The 21,630-nt window shown below is 49.5% G+C and overlaps 1 protein-coding gene across 1 annotated transcript; it reads right to left on the bottom strand.

The window, feature by feature from the left end:
• Positions 1-888: 888 nt before the first annotated feature.
• On the bottom strand, positions 889-21,630 carry SELL (selectin L). The gene is made up of 9 exons (XM_079761680.1): positions 21,583-21,630; positions 20,730-20,799; positions 18,597-18,983; positions 16,953-17,060; positions 13,338-13,523; positions 11,259-11,444; positions 9,670-9,798; positions 5,029-5,047; positions 889-1,532 (listed from the first exon to the last, which is right to left on the bottom strand). Exons 1-9 carry the CDS (start codon positions 21,583-21,585, stop codon positions 1,514-1,516), a joined length of 1,107 nt encoding a protein of 368 aa, XP_079617806.1. The 5' UTR covers positions 21,586-21,630; the 3' UTR covers positions 889-1,513.

Here is a 21,630-nt window from a genome sequence, read left to right as displayed (position 1 = left end):
TCCGAGGGGCGTGTCCCAAGCCACACGAACGTAGTGGCACATCCTGGGTTTACAGTGCACAACCCAGGCTCCTGACAGCGGCCCTTGTAAGGCAGAGTCTGAGGCGGCGGGAGAAAGGAAGCTGTAACCACCACCAGAAACCATCCTCCTGGCCCTGCAGCCGTGTGAGAGCTGTGCCAGCCGCGGGCAGGGCCTGTTTGCAGCTGGTCTTCGCCAGGGCCCTGTTTCTTCTAAGAGCTCCGCCCTGGACAGGGGTGGTGCCTGCTCAGGCCATCACACGCCGCAGAGAGAGGGTTTGCTGCCGAGCCAGCAGCACTGGGAGCTCCCCCTGGCCTATTAGAACATTTACTGAGTGTCAAGGAAGGAAGTGGACCCTCCGGGGATGTGGCAGTCTCTGCCTTCAAGGGGGAGGGAGGATCTTGTTGGGGAGAAAACACATGTATGACAATTTTTAAAATAACAAACTAGGTAACACTGGGGCGGGGGGAAGAGCTGTGTTTAAGTACAAAACTGCATGTGACAGACTAACCTTGCGGTAGGAGGCCAAGGGGAGGTTGCCATGCGGGGCTGGTAAGGACCAGCTATGAAAGTGGTGAGGTGATGGGGGAGGCGGGGCCTGAGGTGAACCATGAAGAATGGGTGGACTCTAGGGAGATGGATAAGAGAATTGGGGGCAGCGAAGGGGGAGCCTTTCAGCAGGAGGCCTGGAATCTCTTTCTCCCAGTTTCAACTTTTCTGCAGAACCACAGGGATACAGGCTGCCTGCCGCCGGTGTCCCGGTAATGGTGTTTCTTTATCAGCTATGCAGCGGTTATAAAAAACACGGAATTCAAGAAATCTGGGTGGGCGTAACAAAAAGAGACAGCGAAAACCGAATCCGAGGAAAGCACGGGTCCGGCGCCTTTCTCCTCTCCGGGGTTTGGTGCTCATGAGCTGCTGTGTGTGGAGTCAGCCAGTGAGGGAGCAGGGGGAGGCAGACAGCGCGGCCTGCGGGTGTAGAAGGTGGGATCCAGTGCAGACAGGACCGGTCCTGTTCAGAGCAGAACCCCATGGTTTCGCTGGAGTTGGAAGCAAGGATGACATCAGCTGAATGGCCTCTCAGTGAGAATGTACGCACCCCCACCCCCGCATGTAAAGTGTGGCTTGCAGCACCTCGAGCCCGTGGCTGACGTGTACCCACGTCCCACGGTGTTCGGAGGTGTGTGTCATCAGGTGCAGCTCTGAGTTGAAACTGGAAACAAGAGTCAAGCAAGAGCGCGACACCAGAGTCTTTATGTTCCACAGCAGTCCTTTCCCTGGGGTCTCGTTCCTCCACGGGGAAGAGGTACACACTGAGCTACACAAACCACAGCGCGGGTGGGTGGGGGAGGGGACGGGGGCAGAAGAAGCTGCTGGCCCTGGAGAATCTTTCCAGATGTACTGAGCGAGACACATGTCATCTCAACGACGGAGGGCTGGAGGGATCCAGGGATGGGCTAGGATCTCGAGAGAGCTTTCTGTCCCGGGGTGTGATTTAGTACGGATCATCCATGCTGAATGGAAAACAAGAGGACGTAAGTTAAAGGAAGGGGCTTAAACTTGCGAAAACTAAAGTGTTGTTAGGAAAGGTAAATATTCCCTAGAGGTGAGAAAAGTAAAGAAAATATGGTCAGTGAGTTGGACAAAATGCCAGAGAGGCCCCGAGGCAGAGAAAGGAGGTCAGAAAAGCCTAAAGCAGCGCTTCTCACACCTTCAGCTGCTTCCCACCCAGAGCCAGCGGGTGTGCGTGGGGCCAGAGATTCTGCATCTCTAACCAGCTCCCAGGGGGTGCCGCTGGTCCCAGCCCTCACTGAGAGGAGCGTCCGGGCCCAGGCTTTGTCTTCAGACCCAGGGAGCATGCGGGGCGCTGGAGACAGGCCCTGAGCAGTGGGGAGTCGGGAAAGTAGAAGCAGACATGCTCAAAAGGAAAGAGACATCAGAGAACGTCAAAGCTCATGAAGGCTATGGTGGTGGGTCTCCCAGGCCTGACTCCGGTGGGCTCTGATGGAAGGAGGTGGTGACAAGTCTAGCTGCGTGAGCTAAATGACACCTCGTGCGTGTGAAACAGGGTCTCATTCTTGGAAAGGACGGGGACAACCAAACGCAGTCTGCCTTCATAGCTCCTCTCCCAGGGAGGACCAGCCTGAGCTGTTCTCACGGCGAGCTGCCCTGGGAAACCACAATTCAGCAGCTGCAAACGTGCCGCCAACACAGACAGAAACGTTTCTGAAAACAGAATCTCACGCCGGCCCTCCTCTGAGGTTGGCATCGTATCTTCCTGTGCATCTCGGGCGTAGCTCTTACCCGGGCAGAATTTAGACACTAGAAACCAAATGAGGTGATAAACAGAACCGGTTTGCAGAAGAATCAAAATAACCCGGCAAGAATAGAAACCGCAGATGCCCGAGGAGCCTGTCATTCACCAACCAACACCAACCAACGGCGAGTAGGACTGAGCACAAAGGACTCGAGAGCTTTTAAAAAACGGAGACAGGTGTTTGCTGTGATTGTGTTCGGGTCGCCTTCGGCTTGTTTTAGGAACACGCCCTGCTCCTCCCACCCCACCCTTCCTCCGTGCCAGCACACCCAGGGCTCCATGGGGTGGGGGGGGGGGGGCAATCACACCACCGGGACTTACCACTCTAACCTGGGGCCAAGAGTCCTGAGTTCTAAAGGCATGAACATTAAGAGCATGATCTTTGGACCTAGGGGGGCACAGATCTCATGGGACTTTCTGTGATCACCAAACTCCTGCAGCGAAGGGGGCTTTTGACGAATGCAGAATTCCCTGACCACTGCCACGTCTGTCTTGTATTTTTCTTTTTCTTTAAAACACTTTTCTGTCTTAGCTCCCCAACCAGGCAAGCTCCCTGAGGTCACGGGTAAGGATTGACTCCTCTTTTCCCATCCAGCTTAGCATTGTTCCTGCACAAAGGTGTTCAGTAAGACAACTGTGGATTGATTCGTGTGAAAATTAGCAAGCCATTCAACTTAATGTGGCAGTTAGCGTAGAAGGGTAATGAACTTAAAGCTGACATTCCTCCTGCCCTAGGACATCTAAAACGTTGAATCTATCCATCAAGTGGTGACGAAAACACAGGTGGTTCCTGCGGCCAGAAACCGGCTCTGGGTGGATTGTGCCAGAAAGACTTTTACTCGGTGGGTGTGAGCACCTTGTGGGTTTCCTGCCCACAGAGCCGGGGAGGCGCGCTCTGGGAAGGGCCTAGGACCCATCCACACTGTCCAATGGAAGGTAAGGCAATAAAATAGAATAAAAAGACCTCCACCAACCCTCTGTCCCCACCCAGGTACCCCCAACGCTCTCATCTCCTTCTAGCCAAGCTTTTCAAGAGAGATGGCTGACATGTTCTGCCTGTTTTCTCATCCCCACTGAGTCCTCGAGCCCTGGCCACCGGACTTCTGTCCCGACCTCCACACTGAAAATAGTTCCCACCAGGACCCTGGCCACATCCAGGGGAAATGTACTGGTTCTCTTGGCAGCACGTGAAACAGTTTCATTTCTTCGTTTCCTAAGCATTCCCAACCCTGTACTCCTGCCCCCGCTCCCCCATTTCCTTCTCACTCCCTGGCAACCTCTTCCCACTCCAAAACGTCTCCCTCTTTTAGTTTTATTTGTTGTTGTTGTTGTTGCTTTCCCTTCCCAGTGACTAGCACTGTGGAGTACAGATAGCAACCACCTATCAGTTCCCCAATCAGAACCACGGCAACTTCTCTGATTCTTCTGTCTTCTCTGTTATTAGCCAACGAAGGACCACCCTCAACTGATTCTACCTCCACTTACCTCATGAGCGCATCCTCGCTGCTATGGTTCTAGACAGTTTTAACCTCATCATTTCAAATCCCTCCCAAACAGTTCTTTGCCTCCAAGCTCACCGATTCCCACGTTTGCTTACTTTTGTGTAGGGTGACCCTCACAGATCAGGTGCAAAGATCCCCGAGATACACATCTCAGCACGGGGGAGGGTGCGGGGAGGGAGGGACAGCCACCTGCTCAGCCCCGTGGTGATGCCCCAAAGGCCTCAGGATAGAGTCCTCTCTTAATGTGGCGCGTGGATGCCTCTGTGATCTGGCCTCTGTCACCTCGTGGCTCCCCACTTTCTCTTTCGCACCCTGCGCACAGCCCGCTGAACTTCTCAGTGACAATTTGTGGTTTGCAGGATGGCTGTCTGAACAAGCACCCTCCTTGGGGACCATCTTGTTTCATTTCCAGCGTCTAGCTGGGTACTTCGAATGGCACCAAAATCTCGTCTTCACAGTTCTTTTCACTGACACTCTCCTTCCTAACATTTCAGAGCAAGTCACTAAGGCTCTCGAACTGATAAATGCTTTGCCACCTTCATTTCTGCCAGACGGGCCATGCATTGCCACATGCTTGCATCTCTCCTAAGTATGTGTTTCTCCAGTTAAAGAAATCTGAGGTTCAGGACCAAACTAAAAAATTACCTTTTTAAGGAAGCTGCAGATAGAATCTGTGCTCCCAACTTTTTCCACATTTCTGAAGGCAGTGCTTAATAGAGCAGTAGTCACCGACCCCCTGTGCTAGGCATTGAGGACCTGGGGTCTGGGGTTATACCTGCTTCTTAAAGCCTGGGATTCAACAGTTTCTCAATAAATATTTGTTGAATTAGATGCTTCCTGAATACCTTATTTATTACTGCCCTCATGTTCAGCCAGGACAAGACAAAATATGTCACAGTGCTTCCAATCCTCACAAAATATTCCGAACAACTGGAAAGCGCTCCCTTTACATAACTGCCTTTTCCTAATAGGGCGTTACTTGTCCATTCATTCATTCCACTCCACTCACACTAAAAAGACCACTACTTTTCAGGGAAGCTGATAGATGGATGGATTTATCTGGAAAGATCATTTGAATGAGGCCCCGTGTAAATAGCTACTGGAGTCAGTGTGTTTAACTATAACAGGAGGATCTTAGGAAGGTAGAGAATAGATCAACAGATGTAGAAACTGCTCGCTGATAAAACTTACCTTCTCTGAGACTTTTTGCCTAAAAATAGAAGAAATAGAAAAATGGCATCAGCAAAAGTAGACAATTTCAACTTCTTAAGATAAGAGTAAACAGAAATTCCCACCCTCAGAACCATCTTTTGAAGCATATTATGCGTTTGCTGAGTAGAACGTCTGAGGTCAGAGGTCCTGGGCTAATGCTCTCATTCAAACAGCGGTCAGTGCTCGGTTGGACCGAGTTCCACTCCGCGGTCTGCACAGCTCACAAAGACAAGTCCAGCCTGACCTGCCTGGTAACCAGGCCCAACACATCCCTTCACAGGCTTCCCCTTCCCCACCTGCCCTCCCACCCCCTCGGGTCCTTCCCTAGGAGACCTGACTGCTGATACCCGGAGAACGCGTGTCTCACACCATCTTCTCTAGGAGGACCCACAGGAGGTGCACTCAGGCCCGGCGGTAGGAGTGACACCCCCGCTCTGAGGAACCGGCGTGTTGTCATCTTACACAGTGACCCTCAGGGGTCCGGTTTCCTTCTCTGATGGGCTGTGAGGAACTCGGAGCCCGACCCGAGACCCTCGCTGAGCAAGCGTATAGGACTTTGTGGCACACCATTTATGTGTTCTAACTTCACCTGTGGCTCCAACCTATTTTTGTAAAGTACATTCTGGCTTTCTTTTTTTTACTTTTTAACTAATTTTAACTTGCTCTGTTGAACGCGTTTTGTGAGTGATCTGACATTCTCTTTAAAAAGCAGAGAATAAATAAGTAGATAAATGAACGAACTGTAGAGTTGAGCTGCAGAGGAAATAAAAGCAAATAAAAGCTTTCTGAGTAGCCCCAGCTGGTTTGGCTCGGTGGATAGAGCGTCAGCCTGAGGACTGAAGGGTCCCAGGTTCGATTCCAGTCAAGGGCACATACCCGGTTGCAGGCTCGACCCCCAGTAGGGGGCGTGCAGGAGATAGGCAATCACTGAATCTCTCTCATCATTGATGTTTCTATCTCTTTCTCCCTCTCCCTTCCACTCTGGAATCAATAAAAATATCTCTTTAAAAAAAAAAAACCACAAAAATACTTTCCGAGTAGAAAAGCCTCTCTGGAAAGCAGTGAGTCATTCAGTCACCGAGCAAGCCCTGGTGGCCACCAGCGGCATGTCCCTGAACAGCCACTTATCCTCTCTAAGCCTCCACTTCTCCAGTGAACGGGGCCTGAAATTATATCTTCCTCACGGAGTTGATTTTTAAAAATGTACTCAAACTACTTAGTGCAGAGACTAAAGCTTAGATAGTATTCATTTACTATTTTACACCTTTAAAATATCAGAAATTAATGTTTTAACATTTCTCCCAAAATTCAGCCACTGATGACATGGGCCAAATACACCTGCGTGGAGGGAATTAAATCTGAACTCATTTCAGGTTTCTGTTTGTTCATCTCCATATATTTTTCTTTTAGGAGCAATGAGACATATAGCAATACACGAGCAAGAATCGGTTCCTACTGAGAGTTTCTTTTCTGAAGAAAAGGGAACTAGGGCCTGTGCTCAGCCAGTGCCCTGTGCCCTGGTGCCCTGTGCCCTGGTGCCCTGTGCCCTGTGCCCTGTGCCCTGGTGCCCTGGTGCCCTGTGCCCTGTGCCCTGGTGCCCTGTGCCCTGTGCCCTGGTGCCCTGTGCCCTGTGCCCTGGGCCCTGGTGCCCTGTGCCCTGTGCCCTGGTGCCCTGGTGCCTGTGCCCTGTGCCCTGTGCCCTGTGCCCTGGTGCCCTGTGCCCTGGTGCCCTGTGCCCTGTGTCCTGTGCCCTGGTGCCCTGTGCCCTGGTGCCCTGTGCCCTGTGCCCTGGTGCCCTGTGCCCTGTGCCCTGTGCCCTGGTGCCCTGTGCCCTGGTGCCCTGTGCCCTGTGTCCTGTGCCCTGGTGCCCTGTGCCCTGTGCCCTGGTGCCCTGTGCCCTGTGCCCTGTGCCCTGGTGCCCTGTTCCAGTCCTGTGGTCCGGTGGAAGAGTCTTCCATCCCCGGGGAAAACAGAGCCTCCTTACCCCAGAGACCAGCGGTCTCAGGGGCACGTCCAGATGGGAGTCCAGCTCCGGCCCTGCTGACATTCAGGGACTTTAGAGATTTGGCCTAAAACATGATGGCCTCTGCCCGGATGGTGTGGCTCAGTGGTTGAGCTTTGACCCATGAACCAGGAGGTCACAGTTCGATTCCTGTTCAGGGCACATGCCCAGGTTTCGGGCTCGATCCCCAGTGGGATTGCGTGCAGGAGGCAACTGATCAATGATTCTCTCTCATCATTGATGTTTCACTCTCTCTCTCTTTCTCCCCCTCTCTCTTCCGCTCTGAAATCAATATAAATACGTTTCAAATTTTAAAAAACCACAACATTATTGCCTCATTTCCCCATTTCCCAAGAAGGGCCAAGGATAGTGGCTAGTCAGCTAGGAGAAAAGTTTCTAGACAAACCCATGCACAGGGGCCTGTTTCTGGAGCCCCCGATTCCTCGCTCAGGAGAAAGGGGCTGAGGTCTGGAGGTCAACACAACCAGGGCAAGGGTCAAAGTGCGGGTTCCTCAGATTCCTGGATTCTGGCCGTTTCATTGACTACTATTCTGTGAAGATTCGCCTGCCTCCTTTCCAGCTTTCTCAACCCCAAAGCATATAAAGTTCTCGGTGGTGGTGAGCACCACATATATCCAGATGTGTTGCTTTTCACTTTTATTCTTGTAAACGCCTCAGCTACCTTGTGTTAGAAATCTCTAGGAGTTTAGCCCATCATTTCTAACTTTGTCTCTGCAGGAAAAGAAAAATATTCTTCACGTTTCAATGAACCTACAACTAAAATTTTTGGAAGCAAAACTGACTTGAAGTTGGGGCTACCAGAAGAGGTTTCAGAAATGAAGACTGGTAGGATGTTTTGTTAGAGAAGCATGACCTTCCTACAGCCAGTGATCTCCGGGCTCTGCTCTCTGCTGGCATAACTGTAACAGGCGAACTGCCCGTTATCTGTTTCCTGTTTGCCCCACACTCATTCCCACAGCGGGGCACGCAGTTGTTAGGTTATCAGTTTGAGATCTTGTACAGAAATGACTCCAAGGTAAAGAATGTAAAAACAGCCCCACTGCCTTTTCTCACCCCTGCTTATAAATCAGCCTCAGCCGGCCCCTCCCCCGCACTGAGCCACTGTGACTTCAATTCTGCTCTTGTGATTCTACTAGCCTTTATGAAAAGGTTTTAGAATTTGGGAATAAATATCCTCCTTATGCTGGTGACTCGCAGCCCCAGAGCCTTCCACAGTTACTCAGCTATCTCGATGCTCTACCCCCTCTGTCCGGCCACCGCCACCCAACGTAGGAGGAAAGAGAGGACGCTGGGCCAGACTTTGAAGTCTCCATGGAAACGACCATCGGCAGTGCGAGGGAAATCTCATTCCCGTTCTGCCTTTTACTTACATACTTAGCACTGCCCTGTAAGTTGATGGGACCCGATGTTAGCAAATGTCTAAGAGCGGGAGCAGAGGCACTAACTCCTCATGCTCTCAGGTTACAGCTACTGAGGTCCTCGCACATCCTCACCCTCCCCCCACCCCACCCCACCCCGTCTTTCTGGGTTGGTTAGAACAGGAATCAGGTTCCCTTGTTCTTACATTTAGAATGAAAGAGCCGATCACAGTGAAGACTATTGAGAAATGGTAGCTACTATTCCTGCAGTTGCCAGTGAGGATGGGTGGGTGAGGGGTGCAGCCCTTATATACCACATTCACCGAACAGAATACATGCTAATTAATATGGTGGAAGTGGGATTAAAACGGCAACACCGCACAGCTGCTTAGCAGTTGTTTTGAGGTCACCGATGACCTCTGACCTTGAAGCAGGGATGTATTAAAAGCTGCCTACTGTGCGTGAGTTTCAGAGTCTTGGACATTGCTGGCTGAGTCCGGCCAATGGGGCAGCCCACACCAGGGTCTGCCTCGGGCTGTGGGTCTATAACTGTCAGGCCGGCTACCTTAGGGTTCGGATACTCGGGGGCAGGTGGGTGGGTGATGCTGTTCCTCCCTGGTGGGCAGACACTGGCTTCTCAGGGCAGCCCTCCTTGCTCCCTCTTCTCCTCCAGTCCAGAGTGGAGGGGAACAGGAGAACACGTTGCCTTGCTGGGCTGAGTCGCTAGTGAACAGGCACTGGGGAGGAACGTGGGGGTGGATCCTGGGACATGCGACTCCACGGGTCAGAAGCCAGGCAGGTGTGCGGCTCTCGGTGAGGTCAGGGATTCGGGGGCAGTGCCGTGGAAACATTCCTGGGCACTAGATCCACTTCCCAGAGGCACCGCAGCACGGAGTCAAAGGCGCGTGGCTCTTAGAGGTCAGGTGCATGCGTCCGTTTTCCAGAATTAAGTCAGAGCCAAGGTCCATTTGTCCGTTATCACCCAAGCGAGGTGCCTTGAAGATCGCAGGACTTTTGTTTGTTTTAAAGTTTGTTGGGTGAAAAACAAAACAAAACCAAAACCAGCCCACGTGTCTTAATGCAAGTGTGTTCGAGGCTGCCTCCCACGTGTCCAGGGCCTGAGGTGTGCGGCCTCGCCCCCTATCCAGCCTCAGAAGCTGTCGTACTTAATTTCCTGTGGGTTTCTATTTTCTTCTCTTCACAGTTCTATTATTTTCATAGGAAGGTAAACGCACGTACCTTTTTTTAATCGCCTCGCCAGCCAGATGATAAAGGCCAACCCCAGGAATGCCGTAACCATGACTGCCAGTGGGATGAAGAGGGGGTTGTAGTTGCCTTCCTTGATCATGGAGAAGCTCCGGTCCAATTCTGAAAGAGAATCGGGGAGGCACGTCGCATGAGGCCACAGCATGATCTCTCTAGTGCCATTTCATGAGGTTAGACTTTCCCCCTCCTTCCAGCGCCCAACAATTGCCCATTTGGTGCCACCTGGCATGAGGAACCTGGCGTGGGAAGGCCCGTGATGACTCCATGGCAGAGACAAAGACTGGGCTGGCTATCCTAGCCCCACACCTGTGCAGTCTCAATTCCCAGACTGGTCATTAGTGGAATTTCTGGGAGATGCACCTAAAAATCTTGTCAAGAAGTGGTCATCATTGTGTTTAGCCCCGTGGCCTTGTTGAATGGTTGGGACTCTAAATCAGAGAGGAGCTGAAAGGCCCAACTTGATTGTAGGAAAAATAAAAGCCAGTGATCGGAACCAGTAACTTGTCAGTCGCAGGAGACCATTAGTGCTTTTACTTTGAAGCAGCTGTGCAATCGTCTGCACTTGGGGTTTACCTGCCGGGGACCTGCACGGACCTGTGAATGATTCACTCCTCCCACTTCCATCACAAATACACAAAGGGATACACCTCCATGTCCTCTTGTAAGTGTGAACCAAGTTCACTGGGGAACCTTTATTGAAAACATGCCACGTGGGAACATCTGTAATCGGTGGACCAGTGAAAGACACTTCCTTCTGCATGTTGGCACAGGGTCTGACGGCATCCCTATTCTCCACATGACCTGGAGGAACCCTTTCACGGGGCTTCCATCCCCACACCAACTTTATAGTGGAAAGGGGCTCAAGGTCCCAGAGGATCCAAACAGAAGGCACCTGTTGGCTGCCTTGAAAGGAAAGGACCCCTAGCCTGATACACAGTCCTCCCCTGAAGACCCTGACTCCCCACCCACTCCCTGGCCCACAGAGATCAGCTTCTCGGACAGCTTCCACGGGTCACACCATTTAAAGACTTTCGTCATTGGTGCAAATGGCCCTAGGGGCAGACACGGGTAGCTAGACTTTCACATGCCAATTTAATGTGCATTTATTTAGCACCGACGGTCAGGTGGAGGGTATTGAGAGATGAGAGAGTCATAGTCCTTATACACAGACAGATTTGGATGCTGCAGTTTAATGATAATAGAAATGTATCCCCTGCTTTTGGAATCATGTAGTTATTGGTGTTCTTGGCAGCGGCACTTTAATGGACTAAGAGAAGTGAGCTTGCACTGGAATAGAAGAATGGATAGGAAATAATTCAGTAGAGACAGTGAGTTTAGATGTTAAGGTCTGAGATAGGAGGAGTTGAGAATTGGCTGGAAAAATGAAATAGCTATCGTTGAAGGAAGAGGCAAGAATAGTCAAGGGTTATGTAGTAAATTAATATGTACGAATTTATTTTTAAAGCACATCCGTTAAGCAAAATGAAATATAAAAATGTACTGTATCTTTCCCACATCTGCTCCTTCTTTAAGGTATTCGGGAGATTGGGACATGGACTCACTCTGGCATACTGCAGGAGGGCTGGACCACATTCCAGATGATTCACAGACAGTTCTCGTCTTTCCGATGAGCTCAGTTCCTTCTGAGCAGTTGAAGGTGCACGTGGAGTTAAAGCTGAAGTTGCCCAGGGGGTGATGGCAGTCCATGGTCCCCAAATCAGGTGCTGTTAGAGCATCACACTGAATCACTTCAAAGAAAAAGAAAAAAACGTTCTGAGTAGAGACCTTCTCTTGATCAAAGGATTTAGCCAAAGCTACCTGACTCAGCTGTGGAACCACCACAGGACCCCAGCCTTTCCTAATCTAGAAATTGCTCCTGATCATGCTTCCAGAATTTACTTTCTTGAGAACGATGGAGAGTGGAGAGGCAGGGGTGAAGCCAGGAGAGCACCGGAAGCATTTGGGGTGAAAGGTGGAGAGAGGAGGGAGGATGGGCCCCTCTGGGAGTCACTCCAACTCCGCTGGAAGTGCCTGGACCTGGCCTTGGCCCTTGAGGAATCTTCTCACTGAGTGTAGAGAATGCCCACCCCTCCCCCGTCCCAAAGTCTGTCCAAGCAATTTTGAGAAACATCCCAATTCTCTGAAGCAAGTCCCTCAACTTCTGTAAAATCCAGCAGGTTGGTCAATTTACTTTTCTTTCTTTCTTTCTTTCTTTCTTTCTTTCTTTCTTTCTTTCTTTCTTTCTTTCTTTCAGTCTTTCTTTCTTTCTTTCTCATTTCCTTCCTTCCTTCCTTCCTTCCTTCCTTCCTTCCTTCCTTCCTCTTTCTTTCTTTTTCTTTCTTTCTTTCTTCCTTCCTTCCTTCCTTCCTTCCTTCCTTCCTTCCTTCCTTCTTTCTTTCTTTCTTTCTTTCTTTCTTTCTTTCTTTCTTTCTTCTTTCCTTCCCTCCTTCCTTCCTCTTTCTTTCTTTCTTTCTTTCTTTCTTTCTTTCTTTCTTTCTTTCTTTCTTTCTTTCTTTCTTTCTTTCTTTCTTTCTTCCTTCCTTCCTTCCTTCCTTCCTTCCTTCCTTCCTTCCTTCCTTCCTTTCTTTCTTTCTTTCTTTCTTTCTTTCTTCCTTTCTTTCTTTTAAATCTTTATTGTTCAAAGTATTACACGTGTCCCCTTTTTTTCTCCATTGAACCCTTCTAGCCACCCCCCTCACCCTAGGCCTTCACCAAGTGCTATGATTTCAATAAATGATTCTGACAGTTCTTTTGAGAACTAAACCACTTAAACTGGTGAGTCAGAAGCATCGACGGCGTAGAAAATGTAACCAAAACTGGCACCCCCAGTCTCCTCCTGCAAGGGGATCGTCTCGCCAGCTAAAACGAAAACACCCACCATATTTCAGATGGAAAAGGACCAAGACACTGTGATTTTCACAGCAGTTGTTACTCTCCTGAGAGTTCATGGAGGAGAAAAGCTAAAAATGATTTTGAGAATAAACAAATAAAACAATAATAATAAAATAAAAAAAGACCTCTAGCCCTAACCGGTTTGGCTCAGTGGATAGAGCGTCGGGCTGTGGACTGAAAGGTCCCAGGTTCGATTCCGGGCAAGGGCATGTACCTTGGTTGCGGGCACATCCCCAGTAGGGGGTGTGCAGGAGGCAGCTGATCGGTGTTTCTAACTCTCTATCCCTCTCCCTTCCTCTCTGTAAAAAATCAATAAAATATATTAAAAAATAATAATAATAATAAAAAGACCTCTACTTTGGAGAAGGAAATCGATTGGTGTTAAGAAGGACACCACATAAAACAGGTGTTTTTGAGAGGAGAGAACAACACAAATTTCACTGAGGCTCAGCAAGGTGGATGATTTATGCCCTGACAATGAGGAGGAAAAGATACAGCGTAACCACGGTGACTGCTGAAAATCACTCACGGGCTATGAGAGGGCTCCGGAGGTATAGGGTTGTTATTTTTGTTCGCAGTTTTTCTCTTTAGTTTTAGTAACAACTGCTCCTCTGAGCAGCATCACAGCATAATCTAAGGGTAAGTCATGCTCTAGCAGAGGATCCAGGCCTCTTAGCAAGACCCGATTGCATGTCCTCGCTGCGGGAACCCAGGGCTGCGTGACAAAGCCGCGGGGGACAGCTGCTCACCTCGGCAGGTGGGCACCGGAGATGACCAGTTCCCAAAGGGCCCGCAGGTGGTCTCCTCTGTCCCGGTGAGCTCTGTTCCCTCGGAGCAGTTGAAGGCACACCGAGAGCTGTAGCTGAAGTCTCCCAGCGGGTGGCTGCAGGCCATGGCGCCCAGCTCGGGGCCCTCCAGAGGTGCACACTGCATCACTTGAATAAGAAGAGAGACAGCATTGGGAGGCGAGAGGGCCTGGTGGCTCGTGAGTCCAGGCGCGGCCACCTGAGGACCAGGGTGGTGACAGGACCACGAACCCTGTCAGCTCTGCTGACTGTCCTCACTTCCTGGAGTTGGTGTGGGAATTAGATGATTGATTGCAGGGCAAGGACTTAGGATAGAGCCCGGCTCATGGGACGTTTAATTAAACGTGAACTAATCTGGTTATCTGTGGCATTATCTGGGGAGAGAATTTTTACACCTACACGGGTTTAAGTGGGAATGACCGGCTCAGTCTGGAGATGACTGAGAATTTTAGGGTGTTGGGATAGGAGGTTTGGAGGAAGAGGGGGTGTCTGTAATTGGTCTTTAGGCAGCGTCTCCGCCTGGACTCTGCCTCACCCTCCCTGGCCGGTGCCAGGCCTTAGCTCCTCTGCTTGGACAGCCCTCTGCAGAAGCTGCATCCGTTTCCCTGCTCTGGTCAGTGGTGTAATGGATCAAATTAAGGCTGAAAGTCAGTCTCCAATTTTAGGCTCTGCCATGTTATTTGGGCCAATATTGCAACTCTCATGCCTTATGTTTTATTAAGTTTGAGCCATTGTGTGATCCTGCTCTTGATATTTCAATAAAGAATGGATCCAAGGAATTGGGAGACATTTTATATTTTTTCATATCCAGTCCAAGTCCAAATGAAAGTGAATTACATTGTCCAGTTCAATCCATGCCCACAAGCAAGTGCCCGATACACTCCAGGCACAGTCTCCATCCTGCAGATGCAATGACAGGTAAGATGTGCACCAACTTCCTGTGCTATCAGTCTGCCAAGGGATGCAGACACGTGCATAGATGGCCTCATCAATGCGGGTATGTAAGGAAGATATACGTGGAGGTATTAGAACAAAAATAAAGACACTTAGCCTATTTGGGGGTACTCAGAAAGCTTCCTGAAAGAAATGGTCCCTGAACTATGTCTTCAAGATAAACAGGTGGATTAACCATGTGCAAAATGAGAGAGAAATCCATGAGCAATCGACGAGATACAAAGCTCTCAAGGTCAATGTGGAGAGCTGTGACCATTCTGATGTCACTAGAAGGAAAGAGGAGATGGAGGGACGGAGGGGGGGGAAGTGAAATGAGATTAGGGAGAAGATAGGCGATAAGACAAAATGCCATTGTCTTTTTTCATTGATTTCATGAGCACCCACGGTACAGCAGCATCACTCTAGGCCTCAAGGAGTTTAGAATTTTATCCCGTAGGACAAATGACAGGTGGACATGAAAGGGTGGGTGGCCACAGATATGTGATGTTTGATTGTTTCCAATTGATCAGCCTCCCGTAGTGTGCATATTTGAAAGGCACTCATTGAAAGTCGTGGATCACAGCTAAGAAACTAGGCAATCCTCTAGGAAGAGGTTGATGAGGGCAGTGGCAGTAGAACTGACGAACAGAAGACAAATTGGAGAAACAATAAAACTGTATAGAAATGAGTAGTGTGTACATGTAGGGCTGGTGAGAGGGCTTCATACCAGAGCACTCGTGTAAATGGTGGTACCACACACGAAGATGAGGAATACAATGGAAAGCTGATGGGACAGTGGCTTTGCAGTCTGTGGGCATCAGGATATGCCTGTATATTTGGAGTTCAGGGCTGGAAACAGGTCGTCAGTCTAAAGCTCACACAGACTCGTGAATTCACAAAAGTTGGCACGTTTGACCAAAGGGAGCATAGAGAGTCAAAAGAGAAATGGACAAGAGATAGAAAATGAGAAATAACAATAGTGTGTGGGCTTGGGTTCGTGCCCGTGAAGAAAACCGAAAAGAAATGATCACAGGTAGAAAGAAAACCAGGAAAGAGTGATACGATGGAAGCCAAGACCAAAAAGATTGAAATGTTCAACAAGGGAATGGACATGGCAACGATGTAAGAATCAGAAAACAAAGCTTCGGGATGGAGTGAGGGTGTAGGGTTGGGTAGGAGTCACGGCTCTGCAATCGAGTGAAATGAGGTACATCCGCTCCAGTTGGTTGACATTTAAATTTGCTTCAGCCTCAATTCTTTATTCTTTACAAACATTGCTCTTTCCCCCTCCTTATAATCTTATATTTTATGCACCAGATACTTCAAACATAGTTTTGAAACTCAACCAATTCGGTCAAAGGATTTGATGTGTCTCTCGGTAGTGAGTTGACTGGGTCAAAGGCTCCTTGCTTTGAATCTGTATATTCTTCCCTTTCTGTTTCTACCACCATGACTCTGAGTGATTTCAAGAGCATCCTAACGATCCCCTCCATCTTCTCCCTTTCTGCTCTCCACTCCATTGCCCGCACTGCTTCTAGGATTCCTGCCCCACATGCAGGTGTTAAGATACGAAGTGGCCGAAGAAAAAACCCTCCAGACACAAACAACAGTGCGGTGATTACCAGAGGAAAAGGGGGGTGGGGAAGGCTTAACAGGGCAAAAGGGGGGATAAATGGTGACGGAAGGAGACTAAACTTGGGGTGGTGAACACACAATACAATACGCAGATGATGTATTATAGAATTGTACACCTGAAACCTATAACATGTGTTAATCAATATCACCCCAATAAAGTCAATAAAAAAGATATCAGTAGCCTCCCATTTATAATAATAAAAGTGTAATATGCTAATTAGACCAGATAGCCAAACGACCTTCAGGACAAAGCAGGGGCTGCCAGGGCTGAGCCCCTTGCACGAATTTCATGCATCGGGCCTCTAGTTGTTAAACAGAGGCCAGATTGCTTCATTAGGCAGTTTCCAGTGCCTGCAAACTTACCACGGCTTACCTTGCTATCAAGCAAACCAAATTATGAGCATATATAATTTCCACCAGTTAACTGTAAATCCTTTAAGAGCAGAATCTATAAAAGATTTGCCTTTCTATCTTCTGAAATACCCAGCCCAAATGAATGTGTTGAATGTATTATTACATATCTCCAACCTCTATGTACTGTATATCATTATGTGCATGAACTCTTCTTTTTGGCTTTGCCCTGTTATGACTTTGAGGATTAACCTAAACAAGCGAGATTACCCTCCGGGTAACTCACCCTCCTAACAATAAATGTTTTCGCGTCTTTCAGACTTGAGAGTTCCAATGAGCCCAACAAGCTCACGAGATATGAGTTTCTAAAAGCAGGAATCTGCCACACCTGATTTGTCACTGTCCTCCTGACCCCGTGTTCTCGGTGGCTCTGGGAAGGACTTGTTGAGAAGAGAATTGAAACTTCATCCTGACTTGTGAAATCTTTACGGAAAGGTGCCCACGTTTCGCAAGCCCAGCCTTCTGATCAGAACTTCTCATTTCTCAGAATGGCTGGTACCTTGCTGTCCCAGCCCACTCCACAGCGGCAGGAACCCCGGTGGCTCACACAGGAAGAAACCACGAGGGGAAAGGGCTTACCGAACTGGCACTGGGGCCCATGATAGCCCGCGTCACAGATGCAGGTGTTGTTGTTGATGGTTTCCACGCATTCGCCGTGGCCGCTGCATGACCAGGGCTGGCACGAAGCTTTAAGGGGATCAGGAAGAAATTATTTTAATGTGATTACTTTGTAGTACGCATAGTCATGTTTTCAGACTTTTAGATAACTTTCTGCCTGAGACTAATTTACCACACAGGAAACCTTCATCTCTACATTCATAGTGCCTTTGCATAAAAACCATATGCTAACATTTTTATTTACGGCATATACTGGCCCGTAGCCATACACGTTTATTTTGCGAATGAATTCGCCAATGCTGACACTCTGTAGCATTTTGAGAAATCTTAGGGATATACATTGAAACTCTTGAAATTACTTTGTTTTTAAGGTAATGAGCAGATTCAATGATGCCCAACCGTTTCTGCAGTCAGATTGCTTGGCAATCCCTTTCTTCACAGAAAGAACTATAGAAAGATGAAAAAGTCCAAATCTGCTAAATTATCTTGGAGTCCCATTTGCCAGGGACCCAGTGAACGGTGTTTCCCTGTTCAAATACGACTCGGAAAAGAACCCGGGCTGTTTGGGCTGTTGCCATGGCCCTTGTGGAGCTTTTATAACCAATGACAAAGAAGCACGTGCTTCATTGCACAGAACTGCAGGCTCCGCCGCAGGCAGCGCCACGCCAGGCCCTGCTTTGCGGGGAGGACACTGAGGTGGTGTGAGGCTCAGCTCCTCGCAATTCCCCGCCCTCTCCTCAGGGACCCTGATGGTCTAGTCCTTCCTCCTTACACACGGCTCGTCTTTTTTTTCTTTTCTTTTTAAATATATTTGTATTGATTTCAGAGAGGAAGGGAGAGGGAGAGGGAGATAGGAACATCAATGATGAGAGAGAATCATTGATTGGCTGCCTCCTGCACGCCCCACACTGGGGATCGAGCCTGCAACCCAGCCATGTGCGCTGACCTGGAATCGAACCTGGGAGGGACCTTTCAGTCCATAGACTGATGCTCTAGCCCAGGGGTCCTCAAACTTTTTAAACAGGGGGCCAGTTCACTGTCCCTCAGACCGTTGGAGGGCCGGACTATAGTTTTAAAAACAACAACTATGAACAAATTCCTATGCACACTGCACATATCTTATTTTGAAGTAAAAAAACAAAACGGCAAAAACACCCGGCGACCCGGATAAATGTCCTCGGCGGGCCGTTTGTGGCCCACTGGCTGTAGTTTGAGGACACCTGCTCTAGCCATTGAGCCAAACCAGCTGGGGCTGTACACGTCTCATCCGGATGTAAACGGATTTAGGGGCACAGCTTTGGGGTGTTGGGACCAGCCTCGCACTCCAGGAAGCTCCGCAGTGACGTGGGTCGCGCTGCCTGGAGGCCTGGGCTGACCTCAGAAAGCACCCGGCTCTGCCCAGCATCCCCGGCGGGGCCGGCTCTCTGCACAGGGCCTCCCTACCTGTTTAGCACGGGGCGGCCCCGGGGGGCCGGCTCTCTGCACGGGGCTCCCTACCTGTGTAGCACAGGGCGGGGCTGGGGGGCCGGCTCTCTGCACGGGGCTCCCTACCTGTGTAGCACAGGGCGGGGCTGGGGGGCCGGCTCTCTCCACGGGGCTCCCTACCTGTGTAGCACAGGGCGGCCTTGGGCTTGTGGCAGGCGTCGTCGTTCCACTTGCCCGCGTCCTTGCTCCTCTTGATGTACATCTCCACGCAGTCCTCTTTCGACTTCTTGTTGTTGGGCTCCCCGACGCCCCAGTTCTCGGCTTCGGCCGTGAGGGACTTGTTGGTCCCCACCCAGGTCCACACGCCTGCCACCTTCCGGATCCCGATCCAGTAGTAGGTGCGGCTGAAGGGCAGCGTCCTGTTCAGGTACTCAATCTCCCCCTTGTTCTGTATGGCAACCAGATCGGTGTAGTTTTGTTGGCAGAACCTCCGAGCGCTTGCCCAGTTCATGGGTTTTTGGGAGTGATGGTAAGTCCAGCCGTCGGTCCCATGGTAGGCAGAGAAATCTGAAAGACATCAGCGAGCGTGTCCACCTCAGTCACAGCTGACACCGCGGGACCAACCCCGGTGAGCCCCCCTGGGACGGGAGGAAACCGACACAGCTAAGGTGTAAGGTGCCGCCTCGGTGCAGAATGAGTCATTCGCAGGTTTGAAGCAGAAAATACCCCGTGAGTCCCAATCACTTTTCACCGCAATACAGAGTACTTTTGCACATAGCTCTATTTTAGACAAACTTGGTGGCTTTCTAGATTTATTTTCGTGAAATAATTTTTTCTCCAAATTCTTTCAAGTGAAACGTAACCAACATAATTCAGACATTCATGTTTACCTTAGTAGCTGTCCATCGTTTAAAAGTAATTTAAGTATAACCTATCTCTCTGAGATGTACTGTCTTTTTTTTTTTTTTTTTTTAATCCCAGGATATTTTCCTAAAGGCCTGCACTTCTGCGTCTAGGAGAGAAGTCAGATGAGGACAGGAATAATGATACATTGCTAAGTGATCTCTTTTGTTTCAGAAAGGTAATATTTAGCACAGGAAGAATTGTTTCTGGGAAAACGTCCGTCCACAGCCCAAGCCTTAGACATCTAACTACATAACAGCACCCAAAGTGCACAAAGCCAAAAGGTGTGGGATTGTGAAATGTATTTAGATGGTGTCCCGTACACAGAGATCTCAACTGATGGCGTGTGATCATCATGGGTGTTCAGCTATGAGCACCATAAAGAAACCAAGACAAACACATAGTCACAACAATGACCTCGTGATAACATGGGCTGTTCCAAGCATGTATGATCTGTGAAACACTGCTCTCCTGTGAAGTAACTGTTTTCACAGCCATCAACATTGATTGAGTTTTCACCGTGTAGGGCAAATCCCATGGAGACATATGACAGAAAACAGGTCCAACTTTACCGTCTCCTAAGGATTCTAAGCGAGGCATAACAGATGCAAAGAAAACATAATTCATCTGGAGCAAGTCAAACATATCGGAAATGAAACATACGATTCATGAGTAAAGAATGTCCTAGAATGGACATGCGGACCGAGCTGTGAAGGGGCATCCCACCAGAAGGTCAGTGCTGGCGGGAGGAAACCGCTCGGCTCACTGCTCTCTGGACCTTCAGTGCCAAGAACAGTGCCTGGCACGCAGCAGGGACTCCCCAGGGTGCCAGGGGGCGTGGGCAGACACGGCACAAGGAATGTGTGAGGGGCCGAGGGACCCACGTTTGCTTGGCCAGAGCGGGAATTTCAAGCCGGGGAGTAAGAAGACATTAGCTTACTGCGGCAATGGGAATGTTCCGAACAACTGCCAGCACGCCTCAAGAACCAGACACAGCATTTGTCACATCAATGGGAGAAGGATCAAAAAATATGTAAAGGGCTGGCCCTTTAAAAGCTCACACGGTAGAATTGATGTCCACTGAACTGTCGATGAATCATAGAAAGCGCAGTGCTAAACATCTGGTAAAGACTGTAAGTTCCCTATTAGATATTTCTTAACTGACCTTCTTCCTTCACAACTCAGATCTTGGTGGCTTCCTCAGGCTTTGCGCCTGCAGCAAAGGGTGTGGCAGGTGCCAGGGATTTCTGGGAAAGGACGGAAGAGGAGAGGAAGAAAGATCTTCCCCGGAGGGGTGAAATTAACAGTGTCTGCCGAATAATTTCCCTGTGGCTCTGCACACACAGTGGACACTTAAGAAAAACAAACAAGTGAACAAAGGCTCAGCAATACACAAACCGCAGCACGTACCCCAGCAGAGCGCTGTCCACACCCACAGCTCCAAGATCCGCGGAGCCCTCCGATGTGTCCGAGGAGAGAGCTGCAGATAAAACACGAGATGTACACTCTGAAATCCCACGCGCACAGCCCCCTGGGGAGGCTCCTACCACTTTCCTAGAGTTCACATCGAAACACATGGGCTTAGAAACCCGGCCAAAGGCATTGAATCCTCAGACCCGGATGAAAGAGAAGCATCCAATTTGCCTCAAAAAGGATCCTTTAATGTCATGCCTTAGCCTCAAGGTGCTGATTGTTACTACTCTGACTTTTTCTATATTTCAGGAATGTTTTGTACCTGCTTCTCTGCTGAGCTGTTAGATGGAATCACTTGATACTTAGTATGTATTGTTTTAAAGTGTCCCTTGGTGTTTAATGGGCTGTTGACATTTAGGTTGAATGTTAAAATCCCCCACTTGATTATGTTGCTTCCAATTCCTAAAAGAATTAGACAGCCAGCCAGACGCCAGAAAGGAAAGCAGTTCCGTTTCTTTCAAGTAAAAAGAGATGCCTTTTGAGCAACTCGGATGGCAAGACCACACATTGTCTGCACCCCTAAAACCAGGTGGTCTGTAGAGTCCCTTCTCAGCGAGCCGCAGGTTAGCTCGCAAAGCTGCTCATTGCAACAGGGGAGCCCTGAGTCTCAGCCGGGACAGCCGAGAAGTCAGAGTCGTGAGAGGAGGGCTCTGGGGGCTCCGGCAGGTTAGCTCCTGGCTTTTTTAAAGCAAAAAATGAAATGCGTTGCCTCCTGTCCTTTGCCACCCGCCTCTGCAACCCCGAGAAGAGGCTCTGTGAGCACCTGAGGCCCCTCAGGCTGAGAGCTCACCATGTCTGCGCGGTCCTGGTCCTGGTCCTGGTCCGGTCCCTCTGCGGC

Source organism: Cnephaeus nilssonii (assembly GCF_951640355.1).
Source record: "Cnephaeus nilssonii genome assembly, chromosome: 21".
Classification (NCBI taxonomy): Eukaryota; Metazoa; Chordata; class Mammalia; order Chiroptera; family Vespertilionidae; genus Cnephaeus; species Cnephaeus nilssonii.
Note: the sequence above shows the minus strand (reverse complement) of the source record. Positions and strands in the feature narration are given on the sequence as shown.